Source organism: Mycteria americana, chromosome 6 (assembly GCF_035582795.1).
Source record: "Mycteria americana isolate JAX WOST 10 ecotype Jacksonville Zoo and Gardens chromosome 6, USCA_MyAme_1.0, whole genome shotgun sequence".
Classification (NCBI taxonomy): Eukaryota; Metazoa; Chordata; class Aves; order Ciconiiformes; family Ciconiidae; genus Mycteria; species Mycteria americana.
The window spans coordinates 69,138,977-69,158,999 of NC_134370.1; the positions used below are offsets into that span (position 1 = coordinate 69,138,977).

Consider the following 20,023-nt stretch of genomic DNA (forward strand, 5'->3'; position numbering starts at 1 on the left):
AGCCACACAATCGATAACACCCAGGTCTTAATTACTATATTTCACTTTTATACCTTTTTGTACGTTTGACAAATGTTTCGCTAGAGACTGTGTAGCACTAATGATAGTACCCCAAGAAATAATGTTTTCTGTTATTGTCTGCTCCTCCAAATTATGGTAACACATGGGTGTTCTCATGTTTGTTTCAGTGATGTTCTTTGACTAGTAATGCAAACATGTTCCAGGCACCTCATTGTACTTAAATATCATTTTTACATATAATAGCACTCCTTTTATCACTGGGAGATGTACTACTTGCTAACCTTCAGGTGGACACAAGTTTCAACTTGAAGTTCTTAGCTTTTTTCCCAATGTAAATTAATACTAGATTTAGATACTAGTGAGGATTGATATTCCCAAGTGTTTATTAGTACTTGCACATTGTCTCAAAAATAAGTTGCTGTGTCCCCTTCTTGATGCCCTTTCTTTCCCTGGAGCGATATCCAGTGCTTTTCTCCAGTCTTCAGAGAAACCTGGAGCCAACTGACCTTTCATTGACTTAAGCAGAAGTTAGATCTGTCCTCAGCTTGCTTTGTGTCATTGACCTACTGTAATTCTGAGTGCATAGCAGCATTAGGTAGAATCTTTCAGACTGATCTTTGTTTTTTCATATTTCTGCTTACTCTGCATGCAAAAGTTGGCAGGCCTGAACAGATTTAGTTTCTCAGAACTCTGCAAAGTAGAGCAGCAGTATCCCAAATGTAACAACAGAACTATCTGACAAAGTGATGTACCTGTGCTGGTATGCAATTCTGAGCTCCCACGTGTGCTTTCTTGGGCTTGCCAGGCTCACTTGTGCTCAATGAACAGTATGAATACTGAAAATCTGTAAAACGATAACTACATCAATAACCTTCACTTTAATTTGAGTCAATCATTTGAGAGAAACCGTCAGTCCAAGTTTCCAAGCTCTTATGGCAAAGTACACTGGTACCAGCTAATTTACTTATTCAAAGCAGTTCCAACTCTGCAGCGGCAAAGTAGGAAGGCAAGTTAATTACTCATCAACAGAGAGAAAGGCTACTTTTTTTTAATACTTTTTTTTTTTTTTTAACTGCTGAGATTAAAGAAGTTGTAGAAGGGAAGGGGAACGATGATGTGGAGCTTCTGGAGCTCCTACAGGACAATGGAGTGGAGGAAACGTTCATTCTCTGACAAATGTACTGAGTAAATGAGAGACTTTAGCAAAAACGGTTTTAGTGGAATAGAGGGAGTGGGTTGGTGTCCGGATGGGGAAGGATGGATTTCGTAGGAAGGATGTCTAGAATGGGACTGAGAATGAGCAAAAAAAATCCTGGGTTTTAAGAAGTTGCTTGCCTCAGCCTGGTATTCTTCAGCTGTAAGTATTCTCAAACCTATTGATACCCCTTCCATTACTAATGCTTTCTGGAAAGGGAGAACAGGAATCCAGAGTTCATTCTTCCAGCACTCGAAAGAGAAGTGTTACTGTATTTTGTCAGGGACAGATTTCTGATGAAACAGAATTTATTGGAATCATTCTGTAGGCAAGAAAAACGAAGTAGGAAAGTGTGAGTTGACTAAATAGTCCCCTTTGAGAATCTAATAGCAGTAAAAAGATCCTTGATGTCTAAATCTCTTTGCAAACCATAATTATAGATCTCCCTGATGCACATTATTATTGAATGAAACTTAGGTATTTCTTAATAGTTGAATGCCCTTAGGCCTCTGGTTTAGACCAACTTTGCCTGAAACAAAGGAAATTTTGCTTCATATATTATTTACTTTGGCCATTTAATTTAAATTGGCTTTTGCTGTAACTCCTTAATCATGTTCACTACAGAAAAGGAAGTTAATAATTCTGAGAGTTGTCTTGATTTCATCCCAAAATATACGTATTTATGGAAGTAGATGTCATGTTATGCTTTCTTGGGCTGTATTTTTCAGTTTAAATACACCTAAGAAAAAGTGGCAGCTTTGGCATTACAGCAAGGGGAACGTAGAGTAAAAATTGTCGCTAATATATTCCAAGTTTATTTAAAAGGGTTTTTGATTTCTAGAAAAGAATAAGATGTTACTACTGTGTTTGCATTTAAGTCTTTTAAATAAAGGATGTGTGCAGTAGAACATCCAAATTTGCATTAATGATTGGGACACTCAATGTCAATTACTGACCTTTGTGAACTAGTAAGTGAATAAATGCAGCTGAAATAAAGAGGGCTAATGTATCACAAAATATGTATTACTCATAGATGAGTGGAGTTTAACCTTAATTATTTATGCTAATACATCATAATCTTCTAGTAAATGCACTGTGATATGTATTTAGAAAGTAACGATGTCCTTGTAGCATGAGAGCTTTCTGCAGCAGACTGTTTGAGATCATGATTTTGTCTGAGTTGAACCTATAAATGATCCAGATTATTAACATTTTCAGTGACGAGGTCTTATGGAAAACTCAAATATGTATCTGTTCAGCATTTAAAAAAATACAGAGGAAGCCAGTAAGGTTTGAAATGATGGAATACTCTGTGTTATAATTCAGCCAGTTTGGATGCATTATGGTTGCTGTTTGCTTGGTAAGGTAGAATACATATGGCTTAGAGTGATTTTAATAGCAATTGCATCACTTTAAGCACAGTTTATGAGCCCTGTTCTAGTTCATTATAAAACCAATTTATTACTTTCAGTGATATTAATAATCCTAATAGCATTAAAACTGTAAAACATGATTAAAAGCAATCCTTCAGACAAAAAGTCTGATCAAGGAAACTTTCAAGTTTAAAATGTAAATTTCAAAATAGACCACTTTTAAAGAACACTTGAAATTTTTGAACAAGATTATAAAATATTGCAAAGTCAAACCTATCTTTATTCTTACAAGAAGAAATACCATTAGATAAAATTGTCACATGTTTAGTGATTCATGGGCCTGGTTATATACATGCTTTGTGATATATGAATTATTTAGTAAGAAAAATCACAATGATTTTGTTGTTAGTCAAGAATTTATAGCTTGACAGAAAAACAATTATGCAGCCCCTGAAGCTGGTCTGGTGGGGTACAGTAACATCATTAACGATACACAGCCATTTTTGCTCGATCCAACTGGTATAGTTTATGTTGTAATTTTTCAGTAATTGTGTATCATATCTAGCCTTTAAAACACACATAAAACATGCTTGTAATCTGCTTTATTTCAAAATGTGATCATAATTTAAAGCAAGAGCTAAACATTTAATAATTCAGCCTCAGTCAAGTTTAGTGGGTTTTTTTTTTTCAGTTCAAGATGAGTTTACTATGAGAAAGAGTTTTAAAAGATCTATTTGAGGCCAGATTCTGCTCCCAGTGAATTGAAAGTAAGATCGATTTATTTCCTGATACTTGATTCACAAACAATCCTTTGCCTCTTACTCCAGAGAGCCTGTGCAAAGTGTTTCTGCCTGTTCAAGCCTGTGCAAAGTGACGGCAAGGGGTAGTGGGAAGGCACGGAAGGAAGGCAGCTAGTTTTCTGCAAGTTTTAATGCAGGTTTTAAGGGATCTTAATCCATACATGTATTGATCAAGCTGGTACACTTGGGTGATTCTTTCCTGGGAGATGCATTTTAGGGAAGAATATGTTTAGAAAGTCTGGACACTGTTGACCTACTTTTTTCATAAGCCTAAGGGAATTCAGTTTGCTGCACTCACTGGCAATCTGAAGATGTGGGAAGGAAAAAAAGGTGAATTTCACCATGATATGTTATTTTATCTACATCGGAAGTTATGTCTTAATCTCTTAAAAAAAAAAAAGTCATGAAAATGTATGCTACTAAAGCAATGATCAGGTGCCATTTTCTCTAGGAAATGAAGAGCTTATCCTTTGTTATGTATAATACCTACCTAGAAACTGGTACAGGGAGGAAGCAGAGGTGATAAATTGAATTTAGTGAACCAAGGACTGTCATGTAGATTCTGCTTCCTCGGAGTCTGTTTTTTATACTATATCTGAATTATATGTAATATAGTGCAGTACTGGTAATACAGTATTCCAAAATAATAGTTAAAACGTTGAATAACTTTTAGCACACGTAGTTAACAAATGTTAACTATTTGGTCTGTTACATGGTAAATGCATGCTATTCCTATGTCATAGCTGGGCAAATTCTAGTAGTAGCGAGGTTAAAATTTCCCAGAGATGCTCAGTAGGAGCTATAATGAAGACATAGGACTTTGACTCATCTTCAGCTTCCTTCCTGTGCCTCATTTCCTTCTATCCAACGGTCTGAGCACAGGACTAGAGGAGGTTAGTTTTGGGTCCTGATGCTGGTTGTGGTGCACTTCAACTCTTTGATACAGCCCAGTGCAATTGGCATAATTTACCTGCTTTCGTTTCCACTGAATATTTACAATGGGCATATCATAAGGATTATTATAAAAATAGCATGTAGCACGTACGTCAAGAAATGCTGGGTAAAGAGGACTATGTAAGTTCTAAGCACTGCGTTTTTCACCTGCATTGGCCTGAGTCACTCCTGAAACTGAGCTCGCACATCCCCCCACCAACGGCAAGGAAAACCTCCGCGATACAGGTCCTGGAACAGGAATATTCAAGAATAGGGTCAGGGGAGTCAGCTTTTCCGTTCCTCCCTCTTCTTTTTATGGAGTTTTGGTAGAGGGACTCAAAACTTCATTATATAATGTCTGTGGTAGTGCAAAGATAGAAGATGACTTGTGTTAGATAACTTCCTTTGCAGTGGGAATTAGAGAGGGAAACAAGTAATAACTTATTTCCTTACTTTTTGAGGGCCTTGCAAATTATCATGATAACCATGTTCCAGGCAATCAGTGGGGTACAGCATTTTTCCCCTACCACTCACCGATACTCCTGTGAGATTCCGCAGCATGGCAAATCTAATCATTTTAGTATCTTTCTGTGTCAGCATTCTGCTTTTCCTTGAAAACAAACATATATTTTCTTTTCGTGGCCATCTCTGGATTTCCTCTGTCCTCTCTAACCGCAATGGAAAGCAGCAGAGAGCAGCAGCAGACTGTGATGAGACAGTTGTTCTTGCGCTTGTAGCGTAAAACCAGCCTGGAAGTCAGTGGCACTGATGGAGGATGTTTCCCCCCCACAAATAAAAACAGAATTTATAGAAGTCATGGGCTTCATGATCCTCCTGTAATTAAAGAACTGATATATTGTTCCTTTGCAGATTTTGAATGTTATTTCATTGTGGATAGACAATAACTTTGGATACGTAATTATAAATAGGAAATCCATGCATATTTCTTGCTGACAGCATGTCATCTGGATTTAGTGGAGAAAATCAGACTGCTTAATTATTTTTTGCTGTGGCTTTCTGGAATTCTTGAACTTCCTGTGTCGGACACTTTTAAAGAGGAGATTCTTGGGACAGTAAAATACTGAACTTTAAGAATATTTTATAATGCACATTAAAAAATACCTGTGGTCTTGCTAGACAATTTTTTCCCCCAATATAAAAATAGATTTTGGTGAAGTTCTGTTCTCATAGTAGCAATTCTGCAGGATGATAAAATAAAATTTAACTATTTGTTTCAAATGTTGGTGTAATTAGAATGAAAATTTCTTAGGAAAGATGGGTTTTAAAGAAATATGTGGCAAAACCAAACCTGTATCAAGAAACACATGCTTGATGCACTTTACTTCCTAAGATGTAAAAAACCTTGAAGTTTGATTACAGCTGCATCAACACAAATCAGAATGGGGGATTAAGGTTATGATTAGCCCTGGAAAAGCTACATAATATTTATGCAAATTTGGCAAATTGAGTTGGTTTTCCCCATAGTCTTGTAAATGAACAAGACATTTTAGAAAAATTGCGGTTCTATAGAAATTCTATGATTTTGTATCCTATTCTTTAAAATTTAATAGAAAATGAGTCTGATTGAAATGAACCTGACTGAAAGGTATACAGGGACTGTAGGTAAAAGGTTCATTTGAACAGAAAGACGTCTGTGTGGGCAGCACCAATCCCTTAGATACTTAGGAGTTGGGGCTCTATTAATTTCTAGTGTAGGAACTAAATTATAAAGTTATTGAACAGAGAGAGAATTTATCTCTGCTAATGGCCATTGAAAGATCCTTTTTTTTCTAAAGCTCAAACGAAGTAGAATTGTAATATGAGGAAGCTTGAAGATGTTTCAGGAATGAAATATACCTTCCATTTTTCCCCCCTCTAAATTGATAATATAACTCAAATAGTCCAGTTTGTCATATATGATAATGTGAGAGATGGTGATAAAATGTACAGATCAATAGCCTACAATTGAGATTAATGCTCTTCTCCCACTAAAAAGAACTGGACAGTTTAGTGCTGCAGAGCCGTGCAGAGCGGAGGGCCTTCCCTCTTAACTTCTGTCAGGCAAAAAGCTTTTTTTAAAAAGCTGCATGTAGCGTATCATGGCTTGTGATTGCGGCAGGGAGGTGACATAGCTGTCACGCTCAAACACATCACCACTCTTTGCTGCTGCTGGCAAAGCTGGACGTAAGCTTTTAACGGGGATTTTCTGTCGTCAGAGCTATCCTTTAAAATGGGCTGTGTTTTGAAATGGGCTGTTCTCAGCTGCACCGCTGAACAGACATGGAAAAACTCTGCGATGAAAGAATTTTACCCGGACGTCAGTATAGGAGATATCTAGCTGAGTATTCTGTGATTTGGAGAAAGAGCGAAGTATGTGACGGCTATTGGCAAAACTGCTTAAAGCACGTTAATACAGGTGTTTGGACATTACAGTAAGGAGCAGAGCACAGAGTAGCCCTGTTTCCAGTTGCCCAATCTATTCGTGTGTGTTGTAGTCTGACTATAAGGGCCAGAGTGGGTTGCGCTGAGGCAGAGCAGCGATGTATGGACTGCGTGAGTTGGCCACGCACACACACGCAGATTTATGTTTGCGTGTATGTATTTTTATGTGTTAGTTTGAATAACCTGAAGACAAAAGCCCCATGAGTTCTTAAGAAGCTGTTACTGGAGGGGACCCCAATTCATTACTCTGAATTGTGAAGACGGGCAGCACTGGGGACCCTCCACACTTTTTAACGAATGCAGGAGTCCAAGCCTGACTCTGTCTGATTGCTGTCTCAACAGTGGGTTTCCTGTTAAAAGTAGAAGGCATAATGGGGGGGGGGAATATTAAAATCGGTGCCCCTCCGCTTTCCGGAGCGATTCCTGCTGCTTCCCCGGGGCGGGCTGCCACAGCGCTGCTGGCCGCCTCCTCCCGCAACATGGCGCCGCCTCCGCTCCCGCCTCCCCTTCCTCCCCTTCCTCCCCTTCCTCCCCTTCCTCCCCTTCCTCCCCCTCCTCCCCCTCCTCCCCCTCCTCCCCCTCCTCCCCCTCCTCCCCCTCCTCCCCTTCCTCCTCCTCCTCCTCCTCCTCCCTCCTTCCCTTCCTCCTCCTCCTCCTCCTCCTCCTCCTCTAGTTCTCCCTCCTCCCGGCCCTTCCGTTTTGGTTCCGGGGCAGCGAGTCCTTCCTGCGGGCGGGGCGGGGCGGCGCAGCCTCGGCCCTGCTCGGTAGCCGCCGCCCGCGGCCCGCCGCAGCATGTGAGCCCGCCGGGGCGGGGATGCTCTGGCTGCTCTGCGGCCCCTCCCGCGCCATGGAGAGCCAGGCGCTGGTGATCCGCATCAAGATCCCCGACGGCGGGGCCGTCGACTGGACCGTCCACTCGGCACCTCAGCTGCTCTTCAGGGACGTGCTGGTGAGTCCCGGCGGGGGCGGCAGTCCCGGGACACCCCCTCCCCTCGCAGCCCGGGAGGAGAGGGGGTGGCCGGGGGAACGCGGCGGCTCCGGGAGCGCCGACTGGACACTCGGGTCGGGTGGGGAAAGTGGAAACAAAAAACCTTCCTGGAAGGGGAAGGGTGTTTTTTAGGGACGGGCTTTTTTTGGTGCCTCGTGTCTGCGCCGGAAAGTTTTAACGGGAAAGTGGTTCTGGTAGAGGCTGACAGAAATCACGGGCCTGGGTCAGCGCCTGTGTCCCCCCCGCTTTAGGGGGGTGGTTTTGCTCTCAGGTGCAGAGAAGCGCTTGGCTGCGGTGAAGCGGTCAGGAGGACCCCGACTGCAGAGCGACGGTGTTGGCAAATGATGTTGGCCATTGCTGTGCTATGGGTTTGCTGCATCTCCTTTGCCCTGAACTGCCCTCGACCCCTGCCTGCCTTATTTTCTCCCCATCTGCACATCAAGTATACACGGATCCTCTGTTTACTCAGAAACGGCAGTGGATATTTATCCCACTTACTGTTTCTTCTTAATTGCATCCTTAGCCCAAAGGAAAGTCTAATCCTTGTGTGCAGGTCATACTTATTTCCTTCAGGATGCCCTCATCTTTCCTACAGAACACATCTCTGCTAGAGACTCTGTGTGCCCCTATTTCTCTAAAGAAAAATCTTTCCATACCACAGATCAGGTGCATATTTAATTTTTTCTGTTGTTACTAATATTGGAGAGGGCTTCTGCAGATCTCTTTCAACGTGTTACATTTTACTGAGAAGACACGTGGGGATTAAGGGGTTGATTTGCTGGAAAATGGTCGATGTTGGGCCTACAGAAGATTGCAGAGGTAATTGGAGCGGATGGCAGATGTTCTGGGTTTCATTCTTCCTAACATCTAGCATTATCTAAGGCTTTCTATAGATGGAGGAGATGGAGCAGAACTTTTGACAGATCAGTGAGATTTTTGGGAGGGGCAGTTTCCCTTTGGAGATTGCTGTGGTTACACAGCAAGCCTGGGACAACCTGCTCACCCCTTAAAAGACAAGTGATGCAAATCTGAGCCAGGTTTACTCCACACTCTGCTTCACGTTTTCCTGTTTTTCCCAAATAAAGGGAAATAATCACTGATGCTTGGACTATCCTTTGGCATTTTAGAATTATGGGAAATTTAAGTTTGGTCATATTGCTTAAAAGTAAATAAAGAAATGTTGTCAGGTTGAGGGCATAGCTTTGCAAAACCATTTTGCTTTTTAGTTTTCATCCTTGTTGCTTCAGCATAAAAGCAGCTGTGGGTACCTGGGCCTTAAAATTGACCTGTGTAATCTCTTTAACAAGTAGATTGAAAAAAAGAGCTGTTTAAGCTTAAACTGCGTATGCAGTAGGAACCGGAGCCTATGGTTTACTCTGAGCCTGTGGCCCTACAGGGGTGCTGACCCTACGGGTGCTCCAGGAGTCTTCATTTAGGGTAGCAGTGAGGTATGGGGACCTGTGTCTAAAGCTAGAGAGGGCTTCAGGCGGCACAGCTGTAATTCAGTGGTTGGACCGTATCTTACATGTGAGACTCTGCACCTGCAGTTTCTGCTGTAGCTCCTATAGCTGCTCCATCAGGTTCCAGCTGAGGCTAGTGTATGACTTGTTGACCTGAAGTTAAAATGAACCTCTGTGTTCAGTTGTGATACAGTACTAAGAGAAAGCATGCCTTTTGGAATCAGATCTCAAATAGTACAGCTGTTGAAGTAGCTCCGATGCAACGCTCGTCTTGTTGTGCATCGCTTTTGAAGTCGCTGAGAAAAGAGGAGGTTTCTGATTCTTCCCCCTCTGCACACGATTTTGATGCTCGCTTTAGTTGTTTGTTTGCAGCCGCCTAGCAGATCTACTGGACTTTTAAAAATGTATTTTTCCAGTTATGAGCAGGTTGAGCTTCCCGTTTCATGGCATTGGTGGTAGTTTCTCCAGTCAGCGGATGATGGTGGAACATGACAGGAGTGTACATTGCTGGGTTTCTTACGAAAATCCTGGTTTCTGTTGTTGGACTCGTGTTCAGTGATCATCGACATTCTTCCCAAACTTCTGTGATGTTTGTGTAGGAAGCTCTGCACACTGAGGCAACCACAAAACATTTGGTGATGTCCATGGCCTGTGCTGTAGGCACTTCTACCCAAGCCGGGCACAGCTGATGAAGTGGGGAGTGGTACCCTTTCGCAGTTGTTTCATTTAGCACAGCAGAGCACTATGGAGAACTGCGCTAGGTGGGTGCCCACGCGTGCTGTTCGCAGTTCTGCGCGGTGCAGGTTGAGATCACTGTGTTAACGGTATTCTGAGAAGATGCAGGTGCTGCAGATCACCTGTGGTTCTCTTCACCCGGCTCCTCTGCAGACGTGGGTCTGTCTCCAGCCATCTGCACACCAAATTATTTCCACGTGCTGATAGAAGAATATGAATGGTTCCTGGGTTGAAAAGTCCCAGCTCTTTGTCGAGTGAAAGTGGATAGATTTCTGCATCAGGTCACGTCTGTGTTGTTGATGATAATTTTCAGTTATCTGCTGTTAGGCTATTGCATCGAGGGTAGCAGCGACAGCAGTACCTCTGTCCTAACAAAGTGTTGGATTACCTATGGTGAGTTGGTAGGTGATGACACATTTCTCGCTGTCAGTGGAAATCTCAGATGTGGGGATGACGGGTGTTATGCCAGTGTTCAGCTGGGAGTGCAGCCGTGCAGTAGTACCGTTCGATGATTGTTGTTTTCATGTCAAAAACTCTCTTGTGGACTCTGAAATCTTAAGAAGGACGAGGTTTAATAAGGTCTGAACTGTCTCAAGGCCCTCATTTGTCTAACTGATTGTGTTTCAGGAGGTGCCATCACAGTATGCACATGCACTTACTTTATCTGTTACCTACAGAAATTGAAGTAAGGCTCCATACGCTAAAGCGTGGTAGATCTGGCACCATATGTGGCTGGGGGGGCCCCAAGTGTGGTGAGGAGGGCAGGAGTGGGGCCGACCCAGTCTCCTCTTGTCCTTCTGCCTTCACTGTAATTTTCACTCACCTGGTAGGCAATTACAGAGGGCTTATGTGTTAGAGTATCAATTAAAGATAGTGTGGAGAATTGAGACATTCCCTACGAAGGTAAACTACTGAATACTAATAATCCGGTCAGACCCCACTGTTTCCCTTATTGTCCATGTCTCTCTAAATTGAAAACACAGGAGCACAAGGTACTCCTTTTTTCATAGCTCCTGCTGTTTGGGGCACAATCAAGCTCTGAATAATCCCCGTAGTTTGCCCTGTTTAGCACTGATCTCGCTCTCTGCGTGGTGTGGTCCAGACCACAGCAGGTTCGTGCTCCACGTACCTGCAGTCCAAGTGGTTTGATGGGAAGTACCATGTTGCTTGGAACTGCAGAAGCACATTTGGTAGCCAGTTCCGAAAACCAGGTGCATACCCCCAGATCTCTAGCATTGGTGGGAACTGGGGGCTTGGGAGAGCCTTGAATTAGCTGTGTAGTAAGGCTGTTCTTCCTTCTGAGGTAGAGGCACCGTCCCATGGTCTGCTTTGTATTAGGAAAACCCCATAAAATTATCTTTGAAAACAGCGAGATTTTTTTTTTTAAACATGATTTTTGTTAATTTAGCATCCTAGAAGTGTGAACAGCTTTGTAACTACAAATGAGTGTAGTCTTGCAGCATCTCAGGCTGGCATGCAAGATAATTTCCATCCTCCTCTTTCAGAGAAGAAGCTGCGGTATAGAGTCACCAAATACCCTGTCTGTAGCCATAATATAACCTGTTGGAGTCAGGAGTATGATGCTCAGTGCAATGCCTTACACACTAAATGACACATTTCTTAATTTTCAGCTGCTCTAATTCTGTCTCTTGGAGGAGCCTTTACAGCTACTAAACTGTGTAGCAGGTATTCAAACCAGAAAACCTGATACCTGCAGGTTGGTGCTGGTGGTTGGCCTTGACTCAACAGGACAGTGCTTGACCCATGGAAGCGGCACTGCTTGTATGCTTTAGGTTAGGCATTTTCTTGATTACTTTCCTACACTGGGTGCTAAGAGCTGTTCTTCATAATGTCACTTTAAATATGTTCTGTGTATATCAGCTTTGCAGACCTGTAAGTTACCAGTAAACAGATTTATTTTAAAGGCACTGCTAAAGGAATTACAATGAGCTTATTTTTCTCATCAGGCTGTCTAGATTCGTTTGCCCTGGCTGTCACTGGAGTATTTAAGCACTTGGTGTTAATTCAGGATAACTTCATGATGTCATACTGAGATAAAACAAGTTTTAACTGAAACGGGAGTGAGGCCACAGTTTCAATATTTACACTGTTGTTAAAGCAGTGCTTTCACATTTTCTGCTTTCTTGCCCGAGATGAGTGCTCCACAGCTCTTTTAGAGAGCAGATTTGATGGAGTTCTTGTTTCAGCTGCCATTCCCTGATTTTTCTCTTCATTGTTAGAGGCTTTTCAGTTTTGTAAGATAAAATAGAAGCTATTGTGTACGTAAGCCCACTTGAACCATGTCTACAAGTTGTAGTATTGTTTGTGGTCGCTCTTGTGGTAGTAGAAAACCCATAATCTGTTGAAATTTAGAGTAATCCTTTAAGCTTGGGTCACTGAGAGGTCTGCTGAATGTTTGAGCATGGACGTCTTATGTAGCTGATAAAAATACTACGGTAACAACAGAGTAATGGTGTGATTTCCCTCCCTCCCACTCCCTGCAAGGCTACTTTTTCTCAGATGCATTAATTTAATAGAAATACTGAAAGTTGACCGGAGCAAAGTTTTTTTGTGGTTGTTAGTGGGGCTTTCTTTTTAACTATTTATTTAGTGTAAGGCAGAGTTATGGTGCATAGTTCTTAAATTATGTACTTCATTATTATTAATTTTAAAGAAGTCCCAATATATAGAAAAAGTTATTCTGAATAGGAAAAAAAAAAAAAAAGAATTTACCATCACTGTTTCAGTGCTGTCACAGCCTTGGGAGTCTTGGAGCTTTCCCAGCAGCCATTTGGGGCCATCAGAACTGTCTCCGTCTCAGTGCCGTGCTCACACACCTCTTAAATACAGCTTGTAAATACCCCAGAATTGGGGTTCTGTTCTTATAACAATTTTTAAATGCATTTAATGGAAGCATCTGTGTGCCCACATAAGAACATTTTACAAGTGGCTTAAATCTAACGCAATTAAAGTGTGTTTGCTGAGGAATTTTCAATGTTTAACTAAATGGATTTAGAAATAATTAGTTAACAGCACAGTCTTCTGTTTAGGCAAGACTTTAATTTCTTGTTAGGGACAGAGGGTGCAGCTCAGCTGGCTTTTGACAGAGGACCGATGGAGCTGTCAAACCCTGTAGAAGTATTTAAATGAAAGAATTGTTGTTAACATGGCAATGTTTTGGTTTTTTGGGTTTTTTTTTTTTCCTTTTTTTGACTCCACAAATTTACAATCTATATCATTAGAATCATTAGGTAACCTGTGTTGCACATCTTTTGTCTTTTTGTATACAATTAATAGCTTAAATTGCATACTGTTGATTTATTTTAGCATCTAAAATGAAGAGACAACATGAGAAAGTTTTAGAAATATTATTTGCTTCAGGTAGCTCTGTGGAAATCTTTAGGTTGCTTTTGCTGCTTTCTCATTGTATTAATTGTGTCTCTCTAACATTGCACAGAATGTTTAATTTCCAATTTTTAGACTAAATGAAAAAATAGAGAAAAGAAAAGCAACAGGACAGTGATCACTAAAGCTTTGATATGGGGGGGGGGGGTGCTTAGCACCCTGAGATGCTCAGTGTACATACCACAATAAATATTGTTGTTCATTAATTTCTAATCACTTTGTGACACTGTCGGTGGAGAGATTGTCTGACATGAGAAATCAGGCAGCAGGAAGGAAAAAACCATGCTGTGCATTTATGCCGTGCCCTGACATAACATATTGCAGCCTCGCAAAGGCTGACAACAGCACATACACTGGGAGGCCAGGATGACTTCAGTCTGAGCGCATTTTTCACTGAATTTTGAGTAAATGCTGTATGGAAAGGTTAAAAAAGAAAAAAGCTCTCCTCCTCCTCTCAGTTTAGTTGTACCGGAAAGGCTTGTGTTAGCAAAAAAATGCTGGTTTGGATCAGAGATGTGCAACACTTGGAAATGTTCAGTGCGTTTTGTGATGGGCTTGTGTACGCGCAGCTCACATCTCCCTTAAGAAAGGGATTGCGTGGCATCGTTATAACGCCGAGGCTGGAGGTTGCCTTCCAGGTTAGTGCTTCCACTTCTTCAGCTATTTTAACCTTATTTCCTCCAGGGCAGCCAACATATTTGAATCCATCTGCCAAGTTTTGAAGAAGTTTAAATTCCAATTAAGAATGACAAAGAGCCCTCCAAACTTTCTGGCTTGCATGGCGTGGAGAGCATCTTGAGACACAGCGCTGCTTTGCGAGGCAGCAGCAGGCAACTCGGCGCAGCTGCTGGGTCCTGCCGCTTTCCCGGGCAGTTGTGGAGTGAAAGCAACAAAAATTCGTTCAGTCTCACAGCTACTGTTTTAATTCACGATGGCAGCCCTAAACCCATCCAGAGCTGTTTGTTACCCTGTGGTTCCTGAGCTGCAGGCAGGGCAGGAGATGGAGCCGCGTGATGAGGTTACCTTGTGGTGGGAGGGAGGACCAGGGCAGTTGTTCAGAGGTGGCGAGGAGGAGTCGGGGTGATGTAAGCAGGAGGACTGAGAGAGAAAGTGTGCTTTCTTATGGAAAAAGCCATTCATAAACCTCTGTTTTTCTGACTTACCTCAGTGAGTTAGATGTAAATTTTTTTATAACCTACAGACAAAATCGATGCTTTAAACTGCAAGAACAGACAACACTGATTGTTTGCAATTATGATTGAGTTATTTAAAAAGAAAACAGTTTCCCTCAAGGTAACTTGGAGAGGAAGGAGAAGAGCGCTGTGATTTTTACTGATTTGTGTTGTGCACTAAAAAGTTTGTAATTTTGGGGCAGTGGTGAGTAGCAGGACTTTAAGTCTTCTGCCTGCAGCTGGGGACCAATTAAGGTGGTTTACTCTAAATGTCTCATGCATTTCTCATTTGATATACAGCTAATTCTTCTTTACATTTTAGGACGTCATCGGTCAAGTTTTGCCGGATGCAACGACAACAGCATTTGAGTGTAAGTATGACTTGTATAAACTGTCTCCTTTGTCACGTTATAGGGCTGTCATTTTTAAAATAAATAATGTTTACATTCATTATATGTTACAGTTAAATATTTATGCATTAATGCAAGTTTAATGATGATACTGAACTAAGCAATATTTTATTATTTAATCACATCTTGAATGAGCATATTTCTACAATATAGCTTTAATTACCAGCATGACCTTACCATGCTCTTACTCCTCACTGCAATTATATTGCTCAAATTAAATGAAAAGTATAAAGTACCTGTAGGTCTAAATTTAAAATTTTAATCCTCCATTGGAAGAAACCAAAAAGAGCAGCAGTTTTTACAGAAATATGGTACAATGTACAGATTTTGTACCAAATATAGCAGCATTAGAAGTTAATGTTTCCTTTCACTGGAACAAACATCTGTTTTTTGCTAGGAGGACTGCTGTGTTTTTAGTTTTCCTTTTTTTTCTTCTGCTGGGCTCAAGCTAAATACACCATCTTCTCTGTCCCCCGTGCGAGAGTGGGAGGTGTCAGTAGTTATTCAGCTTCAGCTCCTGGAGGAGGTATGAGAGCTGCAGGAAAATGGCACCTGGTTGGACTTGGGCAGTAGTAATAACTCCTAAAAGGCCACGGGGGTCTGTTTGAGAAGCTGGGAAAAATAGCTTCTGTGTAGGATCTGAGAAAGCTGTATGTTGAGGTGGTCCATAATGGTACTTGCACCTCGTGAAAATGGTTGTATTATGCTTTTGCTGAGTTAGGAAAGCTCTTGGTGATGGTTAGTGCAGATTTAGGCCTATATCTGCTGATATCTGTTTCGGCTTTATTCTTTGAACCCTGTTCGTTTTTATTTTTGGGGGGATTCCTGGGGCATTGTCCTATCTGGAGAGCAATAAGCTGCAACGGGGGGTCAAACGGCTGTGTCTTAGGGGATAAGATACTGAGCTAGAGTTTTATTCCAAGTGGAGAGGGCTCCTGCTATTCCCTTTTAATGTTTATTATATGTGTTTTTTTCTGTGTAACTCTGTGTTTTCCTTTGATAGAGATACAATAGCAAGAAGGAGCTGGAGGGTATTAGAAGTGTTACGTGAGTAAGGTAGTGATGCTGAAGGTGAGAGAGCAGATATGACAAGATGGGGCCTTGCATTCTTGTTAGCATTTCTCCCCTTTTTAGAGCTTTCTGGATAATTCTGCATGTAGATAATCAAAGGAAACATTGTTTTATGGTCCTTCAAGTACTATTCAGTGCTTTCCATTTTTCTTTCATATATTTGTGGTTTTCTCTCCTAAAATACCAGAAACCTAAGAATGGAGATTATAAGTGTTATTTCTCCATAGTCTTGACATTTCTCCTGCCCTGCTTTTTAAAACGAGACTTTCTAAAGAGACTTGAGCAACACCAGGCTCCAGACCTTGCCTTTTTTTTTTTTTTATGATTTGTTAATATTTTTTACATACCTCCCACATCACACATTAGCTTTGTTTGAACTTCATGCACCAGTAGCAGTCGCTGCAATCAGGGCAGTAGCCCATATTAATGGTACCATGTGTAGAACTTTCCTGGAAATACTTATTTCGTTGTGTCTTCTAACATCTGCTTCTGTGCTTTCAGTTCATGTCTCTAGTCTGTCATTTACATCTGCACAAAACCATTTCCCCTGCCATTTAACTGGCATCTAAAATATGTTATGTATATTGATGCGTGATTTTTCTGGTTACTTTTTCCATATCAAATGCCTGGATTTTACCAGCTTAAGCTTCGTTCTCACCTGCTTCATTGCTGCTTCAGATGAGGATAATTGCCATCCAGAGCAGGCGCCTCTACTGTTTGTTTAGTTATTGTTATCTACAGCGTACCATCCATTGCAGCTCCTACCTGGGGCTGCACTTCTCCTACTGTTGGACCTTTATGTGGATTTCACCATTGTATTACACATCGCTACAAATAAAATCACTAACAACATATGGCCTGTTATGATCCTTTTATCCAAACTCTGCCATTTTGTATATTTGTGACACACTGCAGATTTTTCTGAAGATTGCTTCATAATATTTACCATCTGCTGCACTCTGTTTGGTATCTTGCAAGGATTTCTTCCTCCATTTTAAGTGACATTAGCAAAATCCAGCCAGTACATAGGATTTTTTGGTTCTACTTTTGCTTCCCTAATGTGCTGGAAAATCGTATTGCTGTGCTCTAGGCAAGTAGAGAAGCCTGGAAATCTTTCTGAACCCATGTGTCATATCTAGCTAGTTTTTTGGGCTGTGCCCGCTTAAATGTCATGGTAGGATGGCAAAGGATCTCTGCACAGATACGAGAATTTTTTTTTTCTGGTTTTGCTCTTTACAAGCATTACCTGGCTATTTTAGATTTGGCTTTTTTAATGCTAGGTAATATTTTCTGCCTTTTCATCAACATATTTTTAATTTATTCTCTTTGTACCACCATCAGGAATTTTGCAGTTCTGAGAACTTCAGCGTTAATTTCTTAATCATTTGAAATGAATAATGTGTGGGGTTTTGTGTGTGTTTGTTTGTTTGTTTTAAAATAAACATTTTGCAAGTGGGCTCTGAGAGTTTTCCAGCTTTTTTTTCATTTTTGGTTGTCTCAGCTCAGTTTGTTCCATCAAGCCAGGCTTGTTTAACAGCTTTTACCTCCGTATATTCATCTCTCTCTGTCATATGTTTCCCCTCTTCTGCATTTTACTCTGATCCCTTCTTGTTGATGCATGGCGTTTGTTGTGTTCGCTATTCCAACAGCTGCTTCTTCAGCCTTTCTTACTCCGTTACACACTGCGACTGGGACTTGGGTTTCGGCCAGGTAGCAGTTTTACAACTCCTCCTCCTTTCTGCCTAAAATGTTTCCAGGCAAGGAAGCATTCAGTTTCAACTCACTAACTCTTCTTAATCTTTTCATCATTCATGACTCGCTGCAGGCTGGTAACCCTAGCAAGTAGTTTTAGCAATCTGGCAGTTCACCAGTTAAATTTCCATGAAACAAGGCTCTTGGAGGACATCACTGTGCTATCTAGTTCCTCTTCCAGCTTCCATGTTTCCAGTGTCCCATAGCTCTCTTCTGGCACATTTTTAAAGTGTAATTCTAAGGGGTTTGTGTCTTTTTTTTTTCTTATTATTTTGTGGCTTTTTTTTCTTATTATTTTTTTCTTGTTGTTTTGCTCTCTCTTCTGCATTGTTTTGCTTTTTTTGTTATAGCCTCAGAATTACCTGCAAGGTTTTCAGAGGCAAAATGAACAAACTCCTTTTCTCAGGTAGTTTTAATTTGTTGACTCGGACCTCTTCCCAGATTCTTGTGCACAACTAGGAGCAAGAGTGAGTTTTCATCCAGGGACATAATGGCACTTTTTTTTGCTGACGTAATACGCAGGGGCCGTGATTGCAGAGAGCACGTGTATCAGAGCGCATCGATAGAGATGGGGACAGACAGACAGACTGCCCCAGCCTCTGCTGGCATCCTGAGCTGGTCGGGAGCAAACCTGCTACAGTCCTGAAGGCGTATAAATGCACTCACTCACCTCCATGTCCTCACCCTTTGGTATTTAATAGGTGTTTGAAACATGGTGTGTATGTTGCTCCTTGATTTCCCGGTGCACGTTAGCTTGGGCAGAGTCCTTTTCTTTTGTAACCATACGGCTTCCTGACCAGCTTGCTTGCAACTTGGAGCGCAGGCAGAATTGTTCTGGTCTGTCCGTCCTCATGTGTGTGGACATGTCCTGACACACGGAGCCCCATCAGCTTTCAGGAAGAGGTGGGTGTCTCAGGCCTTTTAAATATCCCAACTCAAATGGGCCTGCATGTTTGAGATTGCCCACAATAGATGTTTTCTGGCCAAAAAGGTGTGTGAATTTGTCAGCCATTCTTTGGTATCAGTTGGATGTTCTGTTATTGTTTTCTTTTCAAAGAGATCCAAAGGGAAAAAAACAAATGTAAAACTGGGGTATACACCAATGTGCTTGTGGGGGTTTTTGTGTTGTTTTTTTTTTTAATAAGTATCTAAGGAACATATTTAAATTGCAGCAGGCAAAAATTGGAGGCAGATCATTAACCCCTCCCTTCTCTCCCAAAGCTAGAGCAATAAAAAGAAATTAACATTTTGTAACTGATTTGGAGGGGAGGGATCTGTTCCATTCGTCTGGCAACTGGTGCCGGTCTCCCATCAGTGAAAGCGTATGAACTTTTCACGAGGACTAGGGCAGGAGAGGAGGACGAGGTGGACACTGCTCCCGTCGGAGTGAAGGAACCGCACGGGGTGTCTCAGCAACTGCGGCTTGTGACATTGGAGCGTGTTGTTGCACCAGCTGGTGCTAATGGGGGGGATTGAGCCCCCTGGTAAATCTGCACCTGCTGAATCCTGCCATATGTCTTTGGAAAGTCTATTCCTCCTTCAGATCTTCGTATTAATAATTCTTTCTGAATGCCTTGCTCTGCTGGAGCCTTTCCGAATCTTGCTCCCTTTCCTCTGGTTCTGTTTCTACAGCAGCCTCTTTCCTTACGCCAGAAGTGCCTTGTCTGTGTGTTTGTGGCTGCGCCTGAGCCATCATCACGAAACCGTGATTGCCTGGTAATGCTACTCGTGCCTCCTGCCGCCTCTTCACCCACAGCTGCACTATGAACAAAGACACAGACTGGTTTTGCTTATTCACAAACTTCTGCCTTTGTCTAAATCCCTCTATATGAACATTGCGGATTTGTGTCCGCTTGTAAGTTACTGTTTTTAAGTCGGCATTGCTGTGTCACGAAGAAGCAGAGATGCCCGTGCATTTGTAATGGGGATGGGGGCACAGGGAGGAACTTGGCATAGGGCAGGTGAGTTGAGGTAGGGTTGACAGTAAGACCACAAGGTTTTAGTGGGAGGAAAACAATTTAATTTTTTTTTTCCTTTTTTTAAAATTTCTAGTAATTCTGATGAAAGAAACCACCAAAACTTAACTCCATCTGGGAGGATCGAAGCACACTGAGAAACTTTACTTTCTGTTTGCTGTGTCAAAATAATACCTTGATGGGTTTCAGCGGGGGTTATTACAGCACGTGCAAGGCGCTCGGCTTCTGGAGAGGTTCTGGCAGTAAAAGAACTGTTGAGAGCAAAGTTTTGAGCACTTTGTTCATGCCCC

At 41.7% G+C, this 20,023-nt stretch overlaps 1 protein-coding gene across 6 annotated transcripts in view; it reads left to right on the plus strand.

Annotated features, from left to right (window-relative positions):
• Positions 1–7,477: 7,477 nt before the first annotated feature.
• The window catches only part of MAP2K5 (mitogen-activated protein kinase kinase 5), a 139,940-nt gene continuing 127,394 nt past the window's right edge, over positions 7,478–20,023 (plus strand). For all 6 annotated transcript variants that reach the window (XM_075506420.1, XM_075506421.1, XM_075506423.1 and 3 more), the window contains exons 1-2: positions 7,478–7,713; positions 14,847–14,895. In XM_075506420.1, the coding sequence (XP_075362535.1) occupies positions 7,579–7,713; positions 14,847–14,895 (184 nt within the window). In that variant the 5' untranslated portion in view covers positions 7,478–7,578. The remainder of the gene's footprint in view (positions 7,714–14,846; positions 14,896–20,023) is intronic.